The following is a 20,273-nucleotide window of genomic DNA, read 5'->3' as shown; positions in this document are numbered from 1 at the left end:
AATTTTCCACAAACACTGGGCGACCTGGCGTCTGTGAGTTTGCGCATGCGCACTTGGTTCTTCACGCAACTATGGCGTCGTATGTCGTATGGATATATATAAAGATACATTTTTTGGACGCTCTCGGACACCTAAACAATAACACAATTGAATACAAAACACCCTCGTGTGCTAACGCCCAAAATTTGAACCACTGCTAGTGACCAGTGACCGGAAAGTCTCAAAAAATGTAAAAATATGCTATGATATTTCCATGAAAACACCACAAACAGTAAATGAGGAAGTCAATCACAACTCACCTTCTACAACTCCAAAGAACCGGAAAAAAACAACGCAATCGTTTGTACCATGTGCGCATCCATGAAAAACAAAGAAAACACTGCACATGCGAAAACTGTGTATTTTCTCCCATGATTTATGTTTACACACAGGCAACAGTGCAGAGTGGTGGTACGACATGTTCTGTACAAAGAAATCTAATCGCGCTCGTTAATCGGCCGTCCTGCAGGAGGTCTCCTATCTTTTCCCACTGGTCAGACAGGGACATTGTCAGGGTTTTCTTTTGTTACTCTGCGGTTTCGCGGACCGTTCGTCTCCACAAACCTCATATACATTCCAATTAAAACGAGACGATAGTAGAACGAACCTACCTTTACCTAGCTAGTCAGACCTACTATTGTGTTTTCATTGTGTTCTTGGAATCTTGGCATTCTAAGAAGATTATATTTGAATGCTTTTGTACTTTTGTAAGAAGAAACAAATGTGTTGAAGTGAGGGAATATTTGGCGGGAGGGGGAGACACACACTGTCACTGCCACATATTGATCTAAAGATCGCCCCAAACTTACTCAGGATTATATTGTGTCTGTATAATTTTGTAATGATTCTATTTTCAATTGACACTATAGATCAACGATGAGTGGCAACCAAGTACACATGTAACTTTCAGGCCAGAAAAAGACCTTGAATAGTCTCACAGAAGTGACGCCCAGCAGCAAGATAAAACCAGACTGAAAATGGAATTGGTCGCACCATCTGACGGGGGGAACACGGACCTCAAATTGTCCTTGGACAGTTTGACAGAAATAGCCTTCTCTGATGAGTACACTGGTGGAAACATGTCCTCTTCGGAGTTTGCCCCTGCAGCCGACTTACACGCGCATGATGGTAACGCTCGACAAAAAGACATGACAGCTCTTGACCATGTTGTCAATATCATGAGTCAGCAGGCAGGTACTGTAACAAACGATTGTTCTGAACAAAGTGTGTACTTTAAAACAGATACTGTGACAAACGATTGTGGTGCTGAACACAATGTGTTTAACTTTAAGACCGCTGTTTCAGTTGGGGTACAGGTAAACCTATGCTGTTGTGCAACATCAATGTGCACTACTCCATTGTCAGGCGCCGTAAAGCAGGACGCAGACATTGATACATCTACTCAAGGATCGGATTTGAAAACTGAAAACAATGAGAATAATGTCACAGAGCATACCGAAGAGGACCAAACTATTTGTGAACAGTCTGACGCTGTAGAGACGGTCAAAGGAGAGGATGTACACCCAGTTTCTATTGAGAAAGTGGTCTTGAAAAAGCGCAGTTCTAAAGGAGTAAAACGGAAGGACAAGAAAAGACGGAAGGTTGAGAAGGCCTCACAAAAACCAAAACAAATACCGAAACAAAAGAAACAGAAGGTAATGATTCGCCGAAGCACCAAATCCACTCTTGAACGCCGCTACCTCTGTGAAGGCTGTGGGATAAAATTTGTACACAAAGCAACCTATGATCGCCACTTACTGGAGCTCAGAGGGCAGGCGTCGGAGCACGAGTGCCCCAAGTGCAAGACCAAGTTCAGTTATTTGTGTAAACTAAAGCAGCATGTTGCAGCCAAGCATCCTGAACTAACGCCATCTGTGACACGTGAGCGACCGGTCATCTGCCACATATGCGGTGTCAAGCTTCAGACCAACGTCAGCATGAACAAACACATGCGAATCCACGATGGTGACAAGCCCTTCCAATGCAAGTATTGCCCCAAAGCCTTCAGATGGCACACAGGACTGGAGTACCACGAGCGTATCCACACCGGTGAGCGCCCATATCAATGCCCCAACTGCCCCAAAGGTTTCACCAATCCATCAGACATGGCCAGGCACCAGACTGTTCATACGGGTAAAAAGCCGCATCTGTGCCATCAGTGCGGTAAAGGATTTACGCAAAGTGGTACTCTACATACCCACATCAGAAATAAACACACGCCAGAGTCTGGTCAAGTTTCTAATAAGACATCGAAAAAGGTGACAAAATCCAGAACATCAGACATTCATGTGTGTCATCTCTGCGGGCGATACTTCTTTAATTTATATCTCCTGGAGGCGCATGTCAAGAAGAGCCATCAGCAGCAGCTGATGGCAAACTTAGAGGGCGGCAGCATACATTGCGGAACCGTGGAGGATATGCGTTGTGGTACCCTCGAGGATATGAAACTTCAGCTTCATCCGTGCCCTTTGGGGAATCCAAGCCCCGGATTCAACTTGTCAACTTGTATACCAACTGAGAGAGAGATTGCTGAGGTTGTGGTTAACATGCTTGCTCCATGATTTTGCATCCTTGGCGTGAAAGAAAATGATGTATCAAAAGATCTAGATGTTAATCAATGGATCTTCACAGATCAGATCTATATTTTGGTTGAATACATACATGTGAATACATCTTCACAAAAAGAATGCAAAAAATTGTTAATGGGCTTTGTTTTGATCATAGCAGAGTCTTTCTCAAAAGGCTAAATGACAACACAACAAAAAACCAATAAGTTGGTTGTGTTGTTATTTAGCCTTCAAGAAAGTTTCTGCTAGGGTCTAAACGTCAAGCCGTTAATAACAACTTTTTGCATTTATACCTTTTAACTTGTTGCAAAGTTGTTTGCAACAGCTTATTTTATTTTTTTCTTCACAAAAATTTACGGACAACTATCTTCTACAAATTAAAATCGATCCCAAAGTATCTGTTAGACTGACTATCCAGGTCCAATTTTACAATAGAATTCTGTATTAATGGCCCGACCCCCCTCCTGCAATTGTGCAACTGGAAATGTTTGGTTATAAATGCCACATATTCCTACATCATCACTTTCACTATTGCTAGTAGGGAATCCAAGTTAATAATAATAACGAGAACGAAGTCCGCCTAAAAGATGCTTGAGGCGCTTCACAGAGTAACAATTAAAATTCAAAGGCCAAACAACACTAATCTAAGTAATTAATCAACAAACCTAAGAAATTCAAAAACAGCAATTAAATACAATTATAAAAACACACTAAAAAGTCTAAAAATCAACCATCCCCAAAACCTGGACCAGCCAGTAGCACTTCTAAGCAAACAAATTAAAGTTGGGTCATCCCAACTGTAATACTCAAGTTGGGACCCGTCCAAAGTTGGAATGAATCTTAAGTTGGGACAGAACAGGATAAGTACAAGGGTGGACAAAAACTACATGATAGGGGGCCTATTCATTGCAAGATTCTGTTAGCTTGTACAATACAACAAGATGCAAAAAAAGTGTATGCACAACATGTATGAAGTGTGTTGACGATACAAACTGGACCTTCTTCAGAGGCATAAACAAGTACAAACAAATACATTATATCCATTTATAGAAGAAAAGAGAGGAAATGCATTTTATGTATGTATACGGTTTATCAATGCAGGGAAACATGAAAGGGTAGGATTAGAGAGCAAGTTGCAACGTGTGTTAAATATATAATAATTATTTAATATTTATATTTCTGGTAATAAAACCAAGTATGCCTCATAAGTGATCTTAATCACTGTAGTTCACAAGCCTGAGGAAATCTGTGAACATGGGTGCTTGTGTATGTGAATCAGAAACACTGGGGTTAACCCCCTACTCTTGCTACATAAGTGTTCTGGGTTCTTTTATGTGCAGTGTACACTACCAATTTAAGTAGATGGGACATATATATAATGGTTAATGTCCTATCCGAAGGACATGGCAATGGGAGACTTTTGGACGGTCCTTTTTCACAGTTCCTGCCAGTAGTGCACAGGCACAGACCTACGCATGCAATACTGAGCCTGTGCGCGCACGCTTAGAGCAGCAAAAAGGGAAAGTTATGTCTGCTATCACTAGCATTTAAAAATTAGCCCATTATAGAAGAGTATCACCCTCAAGCACACAAGTGCCATGACTTGAACTAAAAAATACACACTCTGTTGTTCTAAAACACCGGAGCTGAGACCACTTTCACTGGGATTCCTCTAGGGCCCAACTCTAAGCAAATTTTCATGCTAATGGTAGCAGAAAAAATGTGCTTAAAGCCTAAGCATTAAGTGTATTTCACATGTTAGCAAGAAAATTAGGCGGCCATCTTGCTAGTTCACCATGGATTTGTATTGTTATGTCATTTATTTTCATACAGTAAGCACCGGACGGTTAGCGCTGCTTAGCGGCAGATTTTATGCTTACTGTGCAATTTCTATTTCATAGCGCTGCTAACCGTAAGCACACGAAAAGGCTGGCTAACCTTCCAGTGCTTACCGCACGAAAATAAATGACGTCACAATGCAAATCCCAGTAAACACGCAATATGGCCACCAAATTTTTCTGCTAACCTGTGAAATATGCTAATTAGGCTTAAGCAAATTGTTCTGCTACAGTAAGCACGCAAATTTGCTTACCGTTAAGCAGCACTATGAAATTGGGCCCTGAACAAATACACATTTGCATGTGGATGTGGCCCATCCAAATATTAGCATGTTCCCCTCGTGCATATTTATGGTCGAGTTCAGATTTTCTTAGTTGTATATTCTAAGCACCTTCATTGGGGTTAAATTTTCATGTCTATTTATGTTTTGCACGAAATTGCCTAGATTTTCCATAGACACCTGTGCACAAGGTAATATTTTGATTGATTGATTGAAATGGTTGATTTCAAATCAAATTTGTTAAAAAAAAGCTTGAAGGCTAATTCATCACGAATTATTATAATAAAATTTGTTAAAAGTACATAGAATAAGCCACTACATTTAAAAAGACAACAGAGAGAAAAGCGGAAATGGGTGAAAAAAGATGTCGCGGTTTAGTCAACTACTCACTTAATTATGTTGCAATGACTCAGTGATGCAATCCTTTCTGTGAAAATTTTACTAAACATGAATGTTTCCATACAGTCTTTCTGGATTGTATTTTGAAGAAAACATTAATTCAGCCATTGTCAAATGTATTGAATGTACCTGGTTTTTTTTTTTTTTTTACTTGTAACGAATTATGTGTAGCTTGTCTGTATTCATTAGCGTCATTCTTTGTATAGTTTAATTTCCAGGGAAAACTTTAATAAATTCAGGATATGTGACCCTATCGTTAAATATTTTATGGACAGGGAACTACTGTGGGTTCCAACTCATTATTGTATAAATCAGGCATAACATTTATCCTACTTTAAGTCTGATTTCAGATTTGTTGTGATTAAAGTATCGCACAACATCGGTAAACAGTATTGTCCAAAGGTTGTAGGTTCAAATCCTGCTCTACAAATGCAGTTTTCTTTGTTCAACCTAAAATGAGTGTAACTGAAGGTCTGACTACACCCTACAACTACATGTAATTTGCAACAAGGTGCTGATATTCAGCGGAAGACAGGCCTGTTACTTCATAGAGGCATTGGAGGTGATTGCCTCCATGCCCCCTGGTCATTGCCTCGGTGCCAATGAAATGCTTCCAATTTCCTCTTAGTGTGGTTCCCTTTACAAAGGAGAAAATGCCCTGGTGCCCTTGCCCTTTCAGAAACGAAGCATACAGGCCTGAGAGGGTATATATGGGAATTTTTTTAGGTGACAATTTTCATGGAATTTTGGATTTGTGGCAGAGGACTGTGTTCAATTCTCCAGGGTACAAGTAAACAAAAAAATGCTGCATTGTTTATGAAAGGCAAAATAAACAGTTGGTAATTAGCAATGTTGTTAGTTATCACAAAAGCACGAGTGGAGTACAGAAAAACTTGATTAAAGCTTGACTTTGTCTATGATGTACAGTGTATAAAGTTTATAACTTTTCTTACTACAAGTTTTGTTCAGATTGAAACAGCAAATTCATTTAGGATGTAATTAATTTTTTCTATTTGTTTGGTATAAATTGTAAATATGTCTCTATTAAATATTTAACAATGCATCAACTTAGAATGATGAATAATAAACTTGTTAATGAAAGCACATAGAGAGTCATGGTTTGGTTGCCATTTAGCCCTGGGCCCAAATTCATAGAGATGCTTAAGCACAACGAGTAGCTACGCTTGAAAAAGTTTACTAACCAGAGTGTGGTTACCAGCCAAAATGCCCTTTTATCATGTACAAAGTGTGACTGGTCTCGATAAAATAGCTGAAATTGTTTTGGAAGCAATATTTTGTGATTGAGTGGCTCTGTGAAATTTGGCACTGAAAAGTTATATATGACAATTCTGTATGAACTTGATTTCACCTGTTTCTTCAAACATGTGAAAACTGCTGTCCCAACTAGAATTAGGTGGCAGACTAAAATGTTCAGGCACAAAAAAAAAAAAAAATGTGAAGCTTGTTTTAAACCCTGACATGTGGATTTTGTTTGGCGTTTGCTTTTTTTGCAATCTTAAGCTTTTCATAGGTTCTAAAAATGAGTAGTAAGCATGGATGTTTACAATTAGGACCAAAACAGACAGCCATTCAGCTGTTTTTTGTAGTTTTTGGTTTCTCAGCTGTATCATTGATAATTGGGGGGAAAAGGTACACAGTCTTGCTGTGCCTGGCACTTTTCCTCTTTTATTCCTTTTTTGTTTCTTCCTTTCTTTGTTTACTCTCAAAATGCAGGTAATGAATGATCCTGAACATTTAGGCTTTGTGTCTGATAACAGATTTAATTTAGAATCCTATAGTGGAATTTGGGCAGCCAACTGATTTGTCATGGGCATGCCTCCATCATCGGAGCAACTAAGATTCATCGTAAAGATGAGTTGTCAATAAGTTGTCTGTATCGTTATACCACACTTTGCTAAACAGCCAAGACGGGTATACACATCTTACAGGCAGTCAGTGGACACTATTGGTAATAACTACTCAAAACTGTTATTAGCATAAAACCTTACTTGGTAACAAGTGATGGGGAGAGGTTGATAGTATAAATCATTGTGAGAAACGGCTCCCTCTAAAGTGACGTAGTTTTTGAGAAAGAAGTAATTTTCCACAATTTGATTTCGAGACCTCAGAAATAGATCAAGCATCTAAAGCACACAACTTCGTGTGACAAGGGTGTTTTTTCTTCATTATTATCTCGCAACTTCGACGACCAATTGAGTTCAAATTTTCACAGGTTTGTTATTTTATGCATATGTTGAGATGCACCAAGTGAGAAGACTGGTCTTTGACAATTACCAAAGGTGTACAGTGCCTTTAAGACCAAGACTTTAGAGCTCTTTGTGAAATGAGCTGATAAAGGACATGGCAAGAAGGACATGGCAAGATGTGTCGAGGGTGACAGGGGAAAATTTGACAGGGTGTTTGGAAAGCTGGTGGGAGCTCGCTGTGCATGCTGATGAATATGGTAATGTGTAAATAAATCGACCCTTCTGTAACAGTGTCCATTTCTTGATAAATTTTGCTAGTTCAACACTTAAGACCGGACCAGAGGCCCATGAGACATAATGTGGGAGGGGCAACTATTCATAAAATTGTAAACTGGCCACGCCCCCCTCCAGTTTCAAACGAGGTGTGTTCAAGACTTATTTTATTCTCTTTTTGAGCATGGGGTTTCTTCTCTGTCTACCTCCATGATATTAATTAATAAGCATTGCTTCTGGATTCCTGGCTGCCAACACTATACTAGTGATAAAAAGCAATTTTAAAATACAGGAAGACCCCATGGCCAGTCTATTATTAAATACCCACAGCCAGTTTTTAACTGGTATTCCGATACCTCTTTTCGCGATGACGTGTACCGTTCGCCGGTGCTCAGAGTATGCGGGTTACCAGCTGTAAAGTGTGTTGTGTGTCGATCCGTCTGCAATGCAAATCGTCGACTTTCGGAATAGGCGTGACGAATTTTTGCAGCCAAGGCTCAGAAAAAAACTGAAATATGAGCCCGCGCCAGCCGTTGCAAACGTCAGGTAGTTTTGTTCGATGATGTAGCATAAATTCCACGTGCACACCCCGCAAGGTAAGCGTTTAATACACAGGGAAATTTGCTTCGAAATGAATGGTTGTGAGTATACGGATTTGTTGAGAGCGACCGAGTAGTTTGTCATTCATGTTTTTTAAGACACGATGACATGTGTGTGTCTGGCCTATTGATAAGATGGCGGGTTTCGGTGCAAGGGAACTTGGTTGACACCGTTACATACATTTGAATATAACAGTCACTTGGTGTCGTAGACAGTTGTTGTGCCGTGCCTGCTGTTGTATGTGCATCCATTGTTTGGTTGATTCATTTAATGTTCTGTTGGAACAGACAGATCATGCCCGCCGTGTCTGGACCGCACAGACAATTGTTTGACGGACGTGGCTGACTGCACATATTGAATAAAACATGTATAACATTTAATGTGTGGCAAACGTGACAATGTTTACTTTTTTTAAGTGACACTTGAATAAAGGTTGGTAATTCTGTTAACTTTACATTTTTGTATTATCATGTTTTATATTAAACATAAAATTTCATATAAAGTTTAAATAATAAAACATTCGGTTTTTATTGTATTTACCCATCCTACTCTGTACGCGTGATTGGTTGTTTGTTGAGTAAAAGGCTTTAGTTAAAGACATCTTTGCCTAATATGTCACTTATTGTCTAGTTTGAATTCAAACAAACAGAACTGCACGCATTTTGTACTTGTAACGACCGATTAAAAAAGGTCACATATTCAGCACTTGATACAAGTGCACGTTCTGGTGCGTATTCCACAGTGGTGGCGCTGTGTAATATATACAATCTGGATTGCAGCGAGTGCCTTGACTAAAGACTATCAGCACTTGATGACAGGTCAAACAGCTGTGAGCATGTTATTCACATCTGTAAACATCATGGCGCCAATAATGTTTAACAGTGTTGTAGCCACGATGGGCGGTGCCGGGTGGGCCTGCCCTAGAACTAACAAGTTTCGCCCTGCATAGAATCCCCCCATATTGCACTTCAGCAATGGTGGCCCCATCTTAACGTTAATAACTTTGGTGGACTAAATTTAGATTGAAAGCAAACCACTAAAATTGGTATTGCTATATCAATGTTTAAAATAATGATGCCATTTTCAGCTCAGATATTCTTCATAAAGTTACACAAGAACAAGCCAGCAGGGGGACATTTTGGCAAAAAATATGCATTTCTATTCGAAAGACCATTACAGTTCCTGATGCTACAGTGAGCCTAGGGCCAAGAAATGAGTCTGGACAGCGGATTGGCAGATGGATCTAACAATTTAGATCACCAGTCGAGTGACTGCAATTGATACACTGACATAGAATTAGTTTATTCCAGTACATGCAAATTAACATTGGCAAGTTGAATTAGAATTTCATGTGAAAGATGAGCCTGGGAATAAGAGAATACACCTTGGCCCAATTTCATAGACGTTTTTTAGCGGAAAATTTTGCTTGAAACCCTTCTTAGCTAAGCAAAAATTATGTATTTTTGGCTGGTGGTAACCTGTTTCTGAAAGCAGTACTTGTCTGTGCTAAGCAAGTTTTTGTGCATACATTACAGGCTTTTTGAAATATAGGGCCTAGACATCTTGATCTTACACCATAATCTTACCTCAAACTTCAGGTGTACTAGTCTTGTGCAGTTAGTCTTGTCAGACTATACTTTTCTCATGCCATCTGCAAAGAATTGAACATTAACAAAAATGTATACTTAAACTTCGCTAAAATATCTGATGTATTTCATCTTCATATCTGTAGTAATCTGTTGTATTGTGTATTTTGGTAAAAAAAAAATTAAATATGCTACATATTATATGTGATGATAATGAGTGCATTGTTAATGAGTGCACTGTTGGAGAATGTTCCTTCCTCCATGGTTCAATGTAATGACGCGCTGAAATAAACAACATGGATGAATCCATTTTATAATATAGACACCGACCTTGTCCAATATGACACGACCTTGCCTCATTGTTAATGACTGTAAGGACTGCATTATAATGCAAGTTAGTAAGCAATGTTTAGACAAGCAATTAAATAGCTCATTGACACAACTTTAACCAATGATGTAAAAATATCTGAATGGACACCTGTGAAATTCAATTCTTTTAAATTTGTCATAAAAAAACATACTCTCCTCACCCTGTTAACAACCATGTGTGCCCCCCCTCCATAGATTATACAGAGGGAGGGTGCATGCATGTACATGTAGTAACTGTGTCAGAGTTCATAATTCCAGGTACAACCTCAGGCCTGCTTTTATCATGACGACACAACCCCTTAATAAAACAAATTACATAAAAAGTACCTCAAAGGCTTTACAACAAATTCTCAGTTAAATGTAGACGAAACTTCAGAAAAAAATTCCATCAAATTCAGAAATGATTGTAGAGACAAGCATACAACCCATGTATCAACCTTCACTCATTCTTTTTATAAAAATGCAGTTAATTTGTTGTTTACTTACAGTGTTTTGCGGGTAATTTTGTACAGCAGTCCCCACAAAATGTACAATATTTGTGCCTACAATTCATGCATTTTGCAAGAGAAATGAGCATGCCCACACGCATTTCAGTGCAGTGTGAGCATTATACATGTTCATTCTCTGCTGGCTCATGTTGGTTCTGAGCACCACTACAACCAAGACATACAAATTCCCTTGCCACCTCATCCATGGTCTTAGTAAAACTACCATGCAGTTGAACATGCACAATGTTCATTGACTCAATGGCTATTGTGTTTGGTTCTTTGGTGTTGTCTGCACTCCAAAAATTCTTATTTTTGGAAGAGTGAAAAGACCTACTGACTGCCTGTTATGTAACTCATTGCTCTGGGTTCACATCTGTTGCTTTAGAACAAAGTTACTGAGTGCCTGAAGCTCACAATGCATGTTTTGATCAAAGCATTATTGTAGTATACTGTGTTAGCCATAGGGGTGTCTTTTGTGCACCCTGTTTTAAATTTGGACAACCTGTTTTATTTGTCTTTTAAATATAAAATATGCATTGTAAGTGGACAATTTGGACACAATGGAACTGTGTTAAATTTCCAGCAAATTAATTGGACACCTTTTTACCAAATACCATGAATACTGGCTAAAACATTGGATTAAAGATACTAGAATCAGCAGTAGAAAACCCAGGCTGTCATTTTGATAGTGAATTACCCAGGCCATGTACACACATACTGTTCATTGCCCATACTGCCATGTATTCACACATCACATACATACAGTACATTATCATGACTGCCGACTGTAAATGTAGCAGTTGGCCAAAACATTTCCTGAACTATGTTCGAAGTTCCATGTCACAAGTTCCATGCACACTGAACAATGTATCATACTCGCAGGAGAGACCATGTAGAGCCGCATTATCAAGAAGGCAATCATTTAATGTGAAAGGTCACACATACACTGTACATGAATGTTCCCACCACAACATGTACGGTTCACATGTTTTTATATGCATGAATGATGAGTACACAGTGTGTGTATCCGTTGAATGTTGTGCATGTTGGGGCATAAGCTCATTCTTCCTGCTGGAAATTGACAAAAACATTTGTTGTGCATATGAGGGACGCTGGAGGGGAAATTTTCAGAAATTTCACTGGCTGAAAGTTCAATGGTTCAGGCCTTTTAAAATGATTTCCTTCTAACACATAGACATTAAAAGGAAATGATTTAAGTGACTTGAGCCCCCAACACAGGCATATTTAAATTCTACATTCACTGAGTACTTTTAAAAAGGGATGCAGACATTTAGAAATCAGTTGGATGAGACTGGCAGTGAGCCAGTAATTGGGGAAAAATGTTTCAATCCCCACTTCCTTTCTTGACATTTAATTGAATTCTGACACTTGACTACAATGTAAGTTTTGTTCTTTGACAGACCAACGACTGAACTGAATTCACGGTTTGTTAAATTGATTTTCTTATGACAGGTACTTGGGAAAATGTGAAGAAAAAAAAAACTAGATACATTGTTAATATATCTTTTTTTAACAAAGAGAAGCTTAGGAAAAGAGTAGTTATCTTTCTCCATGTGAATTTGTGTTTTGTGTTTTGTGTTTTTGTTAAGTCTCTAATCAAAGCATGTCCTGTTTGGTAAGCCAAGCTTCTTAATTTAACCTTCGAGTCTTGACACTGACAGTTGTCAGAAAGATCTTATTGGGAAAGATGATTTGATGCCTGTCTTAGATATATGGTTTGTGTCATATTCTAAAAATCAGCAGTGATTGATGTACATGCTGTTGACGTACAGTGTAGATAGTGCATCTTCATGTCTTTGTTAGATGTTCATGTGTAATGCATCTTCAAAGCAATTTGAGTGACTCTGGAATTTTAAATTGAGAACACCATGGAACTTGGTTTAATAAAACTTGGAATTGTGCTGTGTGGTCCAAGCCAATGGTAACGAGGCAGCAATAACTTTTGCCCAATTCACTGTATAGGCCTATTTGATCGTGTAGCAAACCAATTTGACATGAAGCAATCCGAGGAAACTGTTTTTCTTCATTGTTATAACTATTATTTTTATCTCAACGTATTTGGCCGTTGATACAACAATACATAAATTTATATACAGGTAGTCAAAAAGATGAACTGTGTTTCTATGCTAGAAAATTTGCTGCTGAAAGTGCCTTATCATGTGGTCCAAAATACTGTTGTACATGGGAATTGCCCAGTATATACTGGGGGATTTAACTGTCTCAGTTAGAAAGTTCAAAGAACTTATTTTCTTACTGATAATAACAGGAAGAAGATACTCGCATAAAAATGCCATTGTGGTGAGTTGGGATTTGAACAAGGGAAGGACAATGACCATTATTCTAAACCACAAAAAAAATTACTGATAAGCTGCACTGCTAATATGTACCAATATAAAATGTGAAATCCTTTTTAAGAACGCATGGTTTGGTTTGGGTGAATATAGACAGATTTACCCAAACCAAATAGTGTAATATTTTTGTGTCCACTACAGGCCTTATAGTTCATCTTTGAGAGGGCAAGGCATCTCCATTTTTCAAAGGGCACTTCCATTGGAAAATTTGTCAATTGGAAACATCTGTAGGGGCACCAAGGCCAAGACAAGGGGCAAACAGAGGCCATGGCCTCCGTGACTGTAAATCTCAAAAAAGGCTCATTATGCACAAAGTGGGAATCATAAACCTTATCCAGGCTCGATCAATATTAACCACCTTATTTTATTTCCACCCAACAGAAAAAAAGTGCGGCCATGCCCCGCATAGGTAGGAAAGGCTGTAAGCCAATCTCGGCCAGAGGTTACGCATCAGCAGGCATCCAGCATCGAATATACATCAAACGGGAGGATGTCCCACGCTGGAACGTCATCCGAGAACGATCAGGTTACACTAAGAGCCCCGACTTCATTCACTGGTTGATTGAGGTCGCTGAACAACATTTAAGGTGAAAAACAAACCGTATAAATTTTATCCCAAATGCAAATATAATATCTTTTAAATTGTTGCGGTACCTGCTGCTAACACGTAGGATTTGAACTGCCTCGTGCAAAGGTCTTGGGTTCGAATCCCACCCAAGTGATTTGCCTGTGGAGTTTTAACCACAAAACTCGGGGAAAGTACTGAGTATGTACAGTGCTCAATACACATCGGTAAGCGTAAAAACAAATTATTAAAGGGTCTTTCCTATGAAACGAACAAGTCAACACTACCATCAAGCCACAAAATGGTCATTGCATAAAGACAATTTTGCGTTAAATCACACTAATTAGAACTTGCTTGGTCAAAGTTTTAGGGGAATAAAGTTTGCAGATTCTTTAGTTAAACAAGAAAATGTCCATACATAGACTTGTGCTGGTATTGAAAAATAATTATCGTATTTTTGAATGATGCTTTTTGGTTAATAGTAAAACAATGAAACGTTCACAAAAGCCAGGCTGCTGGGACATGTGTTGATACCAAATATTATTAAATATTGTGTAAGCTTTTACAGAGAAAAGAAAATTAAGCGATCAGAGCATACAGATCGAAACTTTGATTTGTCAACCACCAGTTCTTTTCAGAACCAATACTTCTCAAAAGATGCTTACATGGTGCTACCGAAAACCATCATGGTACAAATTTTCATAATCCATTAGACATGCTCTGTGATCCTTTCTGTTTTCCCCAGTACTCATTTTCAAATGATTTCATTCCAATCCGCAGGATAAAATCCGAGTACAAAGCAGAGAGTAACTCCGGCGATGACTCACACACCAGCGACGAATCAGAGGAGAGTGGAGACGGAGACGGAGACAGCACCGACGACGACGATGAGGATGATGAAGACGGGGATGATGAGGAGGATGACAACATCCCAGACGTCAAAGAAGCGCCTCCCGATGCCACACCCATGGATGCCTCGCCCTCCTCGAACCAAGATGACCAGAAGCCAGCAGTGAAAGAGGAGGAGGAGCAAATGATCACAGATGATGGACGGAAGAGGAGAGGCTATACCGCCTTGGCCATCAAGGATGTGGCCCCAGTCATATGCTTTGATGTGAACGCGCCTCGCCAGCTGCGACCACGCCTCAAGCTGAAGTTGAAACCACTCAAGCAGGAGGCTTTGGTGAGTTTTGAATTTGTCATCATTAGCAAGTGTTATAAATAATAAATATATTAATAAATAACAATTGAAATAGTGGCTTTTATATATCACTCATATCCATCACTCAGTGATGCTCAAGGTGCTTCAACATTGAGTAAGGTAAGAGGGACTACGTTTGACTTTATGAGACCTCCCCAGGAAAAAATTCCCATTGAAAAAAAACCAATGGGATTTAATGGGATCCCATTGAAAATTTGAATGGGATTAATGGGATACAATGGGATTGGGGTGGAATTTGGGACATATTCAACCGGATCTAATGGGATCCACAGGGGATCCCATTGAATCCCATTGAAACAATGGGATCCCATTGAATCCCATTCAAAATATCAATGGGACTCAATGGGAATTTTTTCCTGGGTCCTCTTTTACATAGCACCAAGTAGTGGTTTACAAGTTGCTGTGGCGCAATCAAACCAAGAACTAATAGTAAGCAAAATCAAATCAGTCACTGAGCCATAAGGAGTCTAAAAGCTGAGCGCATTACAATATTAAAAGTTAAAAGGAGTCTTGAAGCATAAACTTGAAACCAACAAAACCTCTTTCATGCAGAAACATGCTTGTTGAGAAAAATAAAGATTAAAGTCAGCCCTGTCTTTAAAGTTACTAATAGACCACATAGACGAGTCCATTTTAGGTCAACTTTATTTACCCTGTGCTAGGGTTTTCCACCCTTTCTGGCGAGACTTTTTATGAAACCCACATATGAAAAAAATATTTTAATGAAATAAGTCTTTAAACTTGAGTTTGTTTTGTGCTTTGTTACAGGTTGATAAACCCAAAAGAGGCCGTAGGAAATCTCTTATAAGACATCTAAAAAAGCCCAGATTGAAAAAAGAAAGCGAGGGCTACTCCTGTAAGAAATGCTGCCGCATCTTCGGCGATAGACCAGCTCTCCGTCAACATCAAATAGTTCACGCCGTAGACGACCTGACGTGCAGAGACTGCCAAATGACGTTCAACTCAAAGTCTGCCATGTGGGTCCATCGCAAAGTCCAGCACAGTGCCAAGACTCTTGCCTGTGAGCACTGCGATCTAAAATTCTCCCGGAAGTACCAGCTGAAGGAGCACATGCGCGGCCACAAAGGGGTGAAGCCTTTCGCATGTCCGACCTGCAATAAGAAGTTTCGCACCACAGCTCACCTGAGCTCCCACATGGATCTCCACAGCAACTTCCGGCGCTACCTGTGTGACCTATGTGGGCTTACATTCCACCGACGTGATCTGTTGTCCCGTCATATCATCAAACACTCACAGCCAAAGACTTACACTTGCGAGGAATGCGGAAAGGTCTTCGCCTACAAGGTGACATTGCAAGACCACCTGATACGCCACCAGAACGTGAAAGCTGGCAAGACCCCATACAAGTGTCAGACCTGCTTGAAGGAGTTCTTCACCCCTAAATCATACCAGCACCACATGGGACGACACCGGGGGGAGAAGGTGTTCGCCTGCGACCAGTGCGACAAGAAATTCAAGCAGAAGTTCTACTTGGATCGCCACAAGATCATACACAGAGAGGAGAAACCATTCACCTGCAGCAACTGTGGACGTGGGTTCACACAGCACTCCAACATGGCTATTCATATGAGGACTCATACCGGTGAGAAACCATATCAATGTGATCTTTGTGAAAAGGCTTTCGCCCACAACGTCAGTCTGAAGACGCACAAGAAGACCGCGCACGGCATTGATTTGTGGCAGCACGATAAAACAAAGCCCATCGTCGCACTGGGAAGACCCAAAGGAGATTCCAAGAAAAAGTCCCCGCCAAAGATCCGACTGAAGTCCCGGGCCGTCGCAGCTGAGATGCAGATCCAATCTGATCTATACCAAGCTGCAGTTGAATTTGCTCGAGAGAGACTTGCCCCTCTTGCATTCCCTGCAATTCCATCAATCCCTGCAATTCATGGATCCCCGGAGGAGCAAATGTCATCTCCTCACAGCCCATCAGACAGTGAAGAAGAGAGTCCAAGTCCTGGAAGCTCAACAGTTGATACCCATCCCACTGCAGGTATCAAACCACTGCTCGATCACCGCTCAGTCCACAACCACCAACAGGTTCATGATCGCCAACAAGCTCACGAGTGCCATTTAACTCGTGACCACCAGCCAACCCCAGACCACCTTGCAGAATCAAATGCAGCCCGTGACCAGAATCTCAATCATGATCATCAGCAGCCATCTCACAAGCTACATCCTCCTCATGACAACCACCACCAAGATTTCAGACACCACCCAAACCCTGACATCCACAAGCAGATGTCATCAGTACCACAGCAATACCAAGAGCATACCCAGCAGACACAGCAAGATATGACTGAACAACTCACACGAGGGTCTCATCAATTCCATGATCATGAGCAGCAGCAGCAGTCTACTCGTGACGTACGTGAGCAGCTGACTCCCATACCACAGCCCTACCCAGAACATTCCACTGTGGAGCAGCAGAATGCAGCAGCGGTAGCAGCTGCAGCGAGCCGATCTCAAACCCCTAATTCATCAGTGAACAGCAGCATCGAACAACCGTTTGCCCACATCATCCACAACCCAGTCATGCACTCCGTCAGTGAGCACCCGTTGAGATTGGAGAAGCCCAGTTCCCCATTCAGTCACATCCTCCACTCCCCAAACGCCCACTCCGAGTACCCTTCCAGGCATGAAAAGGTCGAGCAATGGCACCATCGCAACTCTGAAGCCCTCTCCTGGATGTCCAGGGGTGTGTCTCATGCACAGCTCATGCAAGGTCTTAGAGCAGTCACACCCAACATGATGCACCCAGTATCCCAAGCATTGGGTATGTTAAACCCAGAAGCCCAAGAGCATGTTAACCTTGTTGGGGGTTACGCCCACTCTGCCTACATACAGAGGAGTAATTCAACGGCCTCACAGCCTATGCAGCCACCCTCCTGGAGAAGTTAACTGGCAGGTTAAGTACAAAGAAAACAAAAAAACACTCAAATATTTGGCTGCAACATCAAAATTTGACTTTCTTATAATACACTGAAAAAGTAATTGCATATGAAATTTTGGTAAATCACTCATTTGAATTAATAAACTGGTTGAAAATGATTATCACTTAAATTGAAGTTGTTCTGACAGCCACATATTTTAGTGTACAATCACAGTGTATTTTTGGTCTTTTAAATTTACTTTAATGTATTTTGTTTTCTTTAACAAGAACACAGTTTGGAATCAGCTCGTCGTTATTTGAGTTGATCAGGAAACTAAACCAGCCAATAAATTATTCCATAGAGTACACTTAATGACAACAGGGTTCCAGTGGTGGTATACATGTACCAACTCACCTTACATCAATGCTGTGCCTCCGAAGTTGGATTCATTGGATGCACCCCCATGGGACGTCCACAGAGCTCCTCCCACCACTGGGGTAATACCATGCTTTCATCTGAAGTCACCCATGTTTCCTCTGATTAGGTTCACTGTTAAAATAATTAGGGATTGTTAACCAGGCCTGTTTGCTTCATTTTTGAAAGGGCAAGGGCACCAATGCATTGTGTCCTTGGTAAAGTGCTCTCTATGAGAAAATTAAAAATTTCTACAGGAGGTTCCCCCCAAAATGTTTGAATGCACGCAAGACTTGGTATGGTCTACATAGCTCGGTAAGTTTATAATTCATGTAGTTTTATTGACACAGTGCAGTCATCTTGGTGAGTTTTCCCTATATGCAGGTCAGTTTGTAATGCTTACTTCTGTCAATAAATAACGGGCTAGCCTTTTTTTCTTCCCCCTACGCCTACAGCCCTGGTTTGGTCAAGTGGATGTACTTGGGCGACACAAAATAAAAACAGGATGACTGCATTGTGTTTTCAGATAAATGGGTATGTCATATAATGTGGATAACGGAAATTGTTTATTGGAAACGTGTACATGGTTGAGTATATCGAATACACATTGCGTCAATGTGCTGTAGGGTTAGCATGTATTACTGCCACAGAGCTGTAAAGACTACTGGTGAAAGTAGGACAAGACGAGGCTACATGTTGAAAAGGTCACTGCCATATATTTGCAGCTTTTCTGCAGACTCTGCAAGATCGCATAATTCCAATTCTCAATGATGAAACATCTTGCCCAGTTTGCACTTAACTGTCATTTAAGAGTAATGAACCGTTCTGAGAAATGTGCATTACACATCACACAGGACCAATGGCTTTGTGGCCATCCAAAGTACAATGCAAAGTGTCTAACTCTAGGACACAAGTGTCCAGACTGGAACTCAAACCCACACTCTGCTAATCAGAATCATCAGAGCCATGAGTCTAGGGCGTTTCACCGCTCCGCAATGACGTGCCACAGTTATGGCTAATAAGGCCATGGGGTTATTTCATGTGCAGAGTCTGCAGAAAGCCTGCATAGTGCTCTTTTATGACGAGTAGCCTTTTTAAAGTGCTTCATGCTTGGAACAAACCAATGTGTGTGTTAACTAATCGCTAGTTATATGTAACAGGTGAACAGTAATATCTATGTGTGTATTAAACAAAAGGAGAACACGGCATAGGTTAACAAACGTTGAAGTTAGTGCATATATGTCTTGTACATGTACTGTATGTTAGAATGGAGGCAGATAAAGATATTCGCTGCGATAGTGAAAGGCCATTGTTTGTCCGCCATTTTGCGGACTTATAATTATATTTAATCTTTAGCAGTACCAGAGATCTTCATTAACATAAGGTAGAAACCAGTGGTTTTGAGGGCATTCATAGAGGACATTACCTTGGTTGTCTAGTGTAGTATTGTTCACTATGTGAAGGTTGATCATTCAATCAAAGTCAGAGTCTGTGATTTTTTGCTGAAGAAGACCTAGAAATTAACAAAAGAGCCTTGTTTTTTGCATTGTTCTGGGGGGCCAGATGCCTTTAGGTAAATCTTCACAGTAGCAATGCACCAGTAGGAACTTGAAATGTTACACTTGTGTTGGTTTTGTTGATAGTGTTCATTTAGGAGCCGAGTGTGTAACAGAGAAGTCTGTTTTATATTGTATACAAATTATATGTGCACAGATTTATAGTCAGGTGTACTCTAATCGGCTGTCCGTTTGTTTTTGTCTTGAGTTTTTTCGGCTTTGCTTGTACAAACATATGCAACATTTTTGTGACACAAACGTTTTATGGTTGAAAATTCCACTACTTGGTGACCTATTTGTAGGAGTAGCTGTGTTTTGGTTTGGAGCGTGGCTTTGGTGGAAAGACCTTATTACATGTAGGTAGGACTTAAAGTGCACATTTAAAATTGACGAGTAAGATGGGTTTGCTTCAATGACAACCAAGACGCTTTGCAAATGATCATGGCGAAGTCTTCAAAAGACATTCTTATCTAGAATCGTAATGCTCTGAATGCAATTTTTCAACTCGTGTGTATGTGGTTGCTAGTATCTTGAATTAAGTTCTTTTGTAAACGCCCTCCGAACCAGAAAAGTCAAATGTACCATCGGATATCTTTGTAGAAA

The 20,273-nt window shown here is 40.2% G+C and overlaps 3 protein-coding genes across 4 annotated transcripts in view; 2 read left to right on the top strand and 1 right to left on the bottom strand.

Annotated features, from left to right (window-relative positions):
• The window catches only part of LOC139939969 (uncharacterized), a 7,623-nt gene extending 1,150 nt beyond the window's left edge, over window positions 1-6,473 (top strand). For both annotated transcript variants that reach the window (XM_071936141.1, XM_071936140.1), the window contains exon 2: window positions 909-6,473. In XM_071936141.1, the coding sequence (XP_071792242.1) occupies window positions 1,017-2,600 (1,584 nt within the window). In that variant the 5' untranslated portion in view covers window positions 909-1,016 and the 3' untranslated portion in view covers window positions 2,601-6,473. The remainder of the gene's footprint in view (window positions 1-908) is intronic.
• LOC139939972 (cytosolic 5'-nucleotidase 3-like) overlaps window positions 1-9,848 on the bottom strand; it is a 24,329-nt gene extending 14,481 nt beyond the window's left edge. The window contains exon 1 of the mRNA XM_071936146.1: window positions 9,791-9,848. The gene's annotated coding sequence lies outside the window, so the exon portion shown is untranslated. The remainder of the gene's footprint in view (window positions 1-9,790) is intronic.
• Window positions 8,040-20,273, top strand: LOC139939966 (uncharacterized). The gene is made up of 4 exons (XM_071936138.1): window positions 8,040-8,200; window positions 13,401-13,606; window positions 14,365-14,767; window positions 15,575-20,273. The coding sequence occupies exons 2-4, from the start codon at window positions 13,416-13,418 to the stop codon at window positions 17,726-17,728; spliced, it is 2,748 nt and encodes a 915-aa protein (XP_071792239.1). The 5' UTR covers window positions 8,040-8,200; window positions 13,401-13,415; the 3' UTR covers window positions 17,729-20,273.

The sequence above is a fragment of the Asterias amurensis genome, chromosome 7 (genome assembly GCF_032118995.1).
Source record: "Asterias amurensis chromosome 7, ASM3211899v1".
In the NCBI taxonomy this organism is placed as follows: domain Eukaryota; kingdom Metazoa; phylum Echinodermata; class Asteroidea; order Forcipulatida; family Asteriidae; genus Asterias; species Asterias amurensis.
The sequence above is the reverse complement of the archived record's forward strand: the minus strand, read 5'-3'. Positions and strand labels throughout refer to the sequence as shown.

Excerpts from the sequence above, each read along its gene's own strand:
- LOC139939966 (XM_071936138.1), top strand. The coding sequence starts at position 13,416 with ATGCCCCGCATAGGTAGGAAAGGCTGTAAGCCAATCTCGGCCAGAGGT. Across the intron at positions 13,607-14,364 it reads GTCGCTGAACAACATTTAAG|GATAAAATCCGAGTACAAAG; the intron begins GTGAAAAACAAA and ends TCCAATCCGCAG. Across the intron at positions 14,768-15,574 it reads CACTCAAGCAGGAGGCTTTG|GTTGATAAACCCAAAAGAGG; the intron begins GTGAGTTTTGAA and ends GCTTTGTTACAG.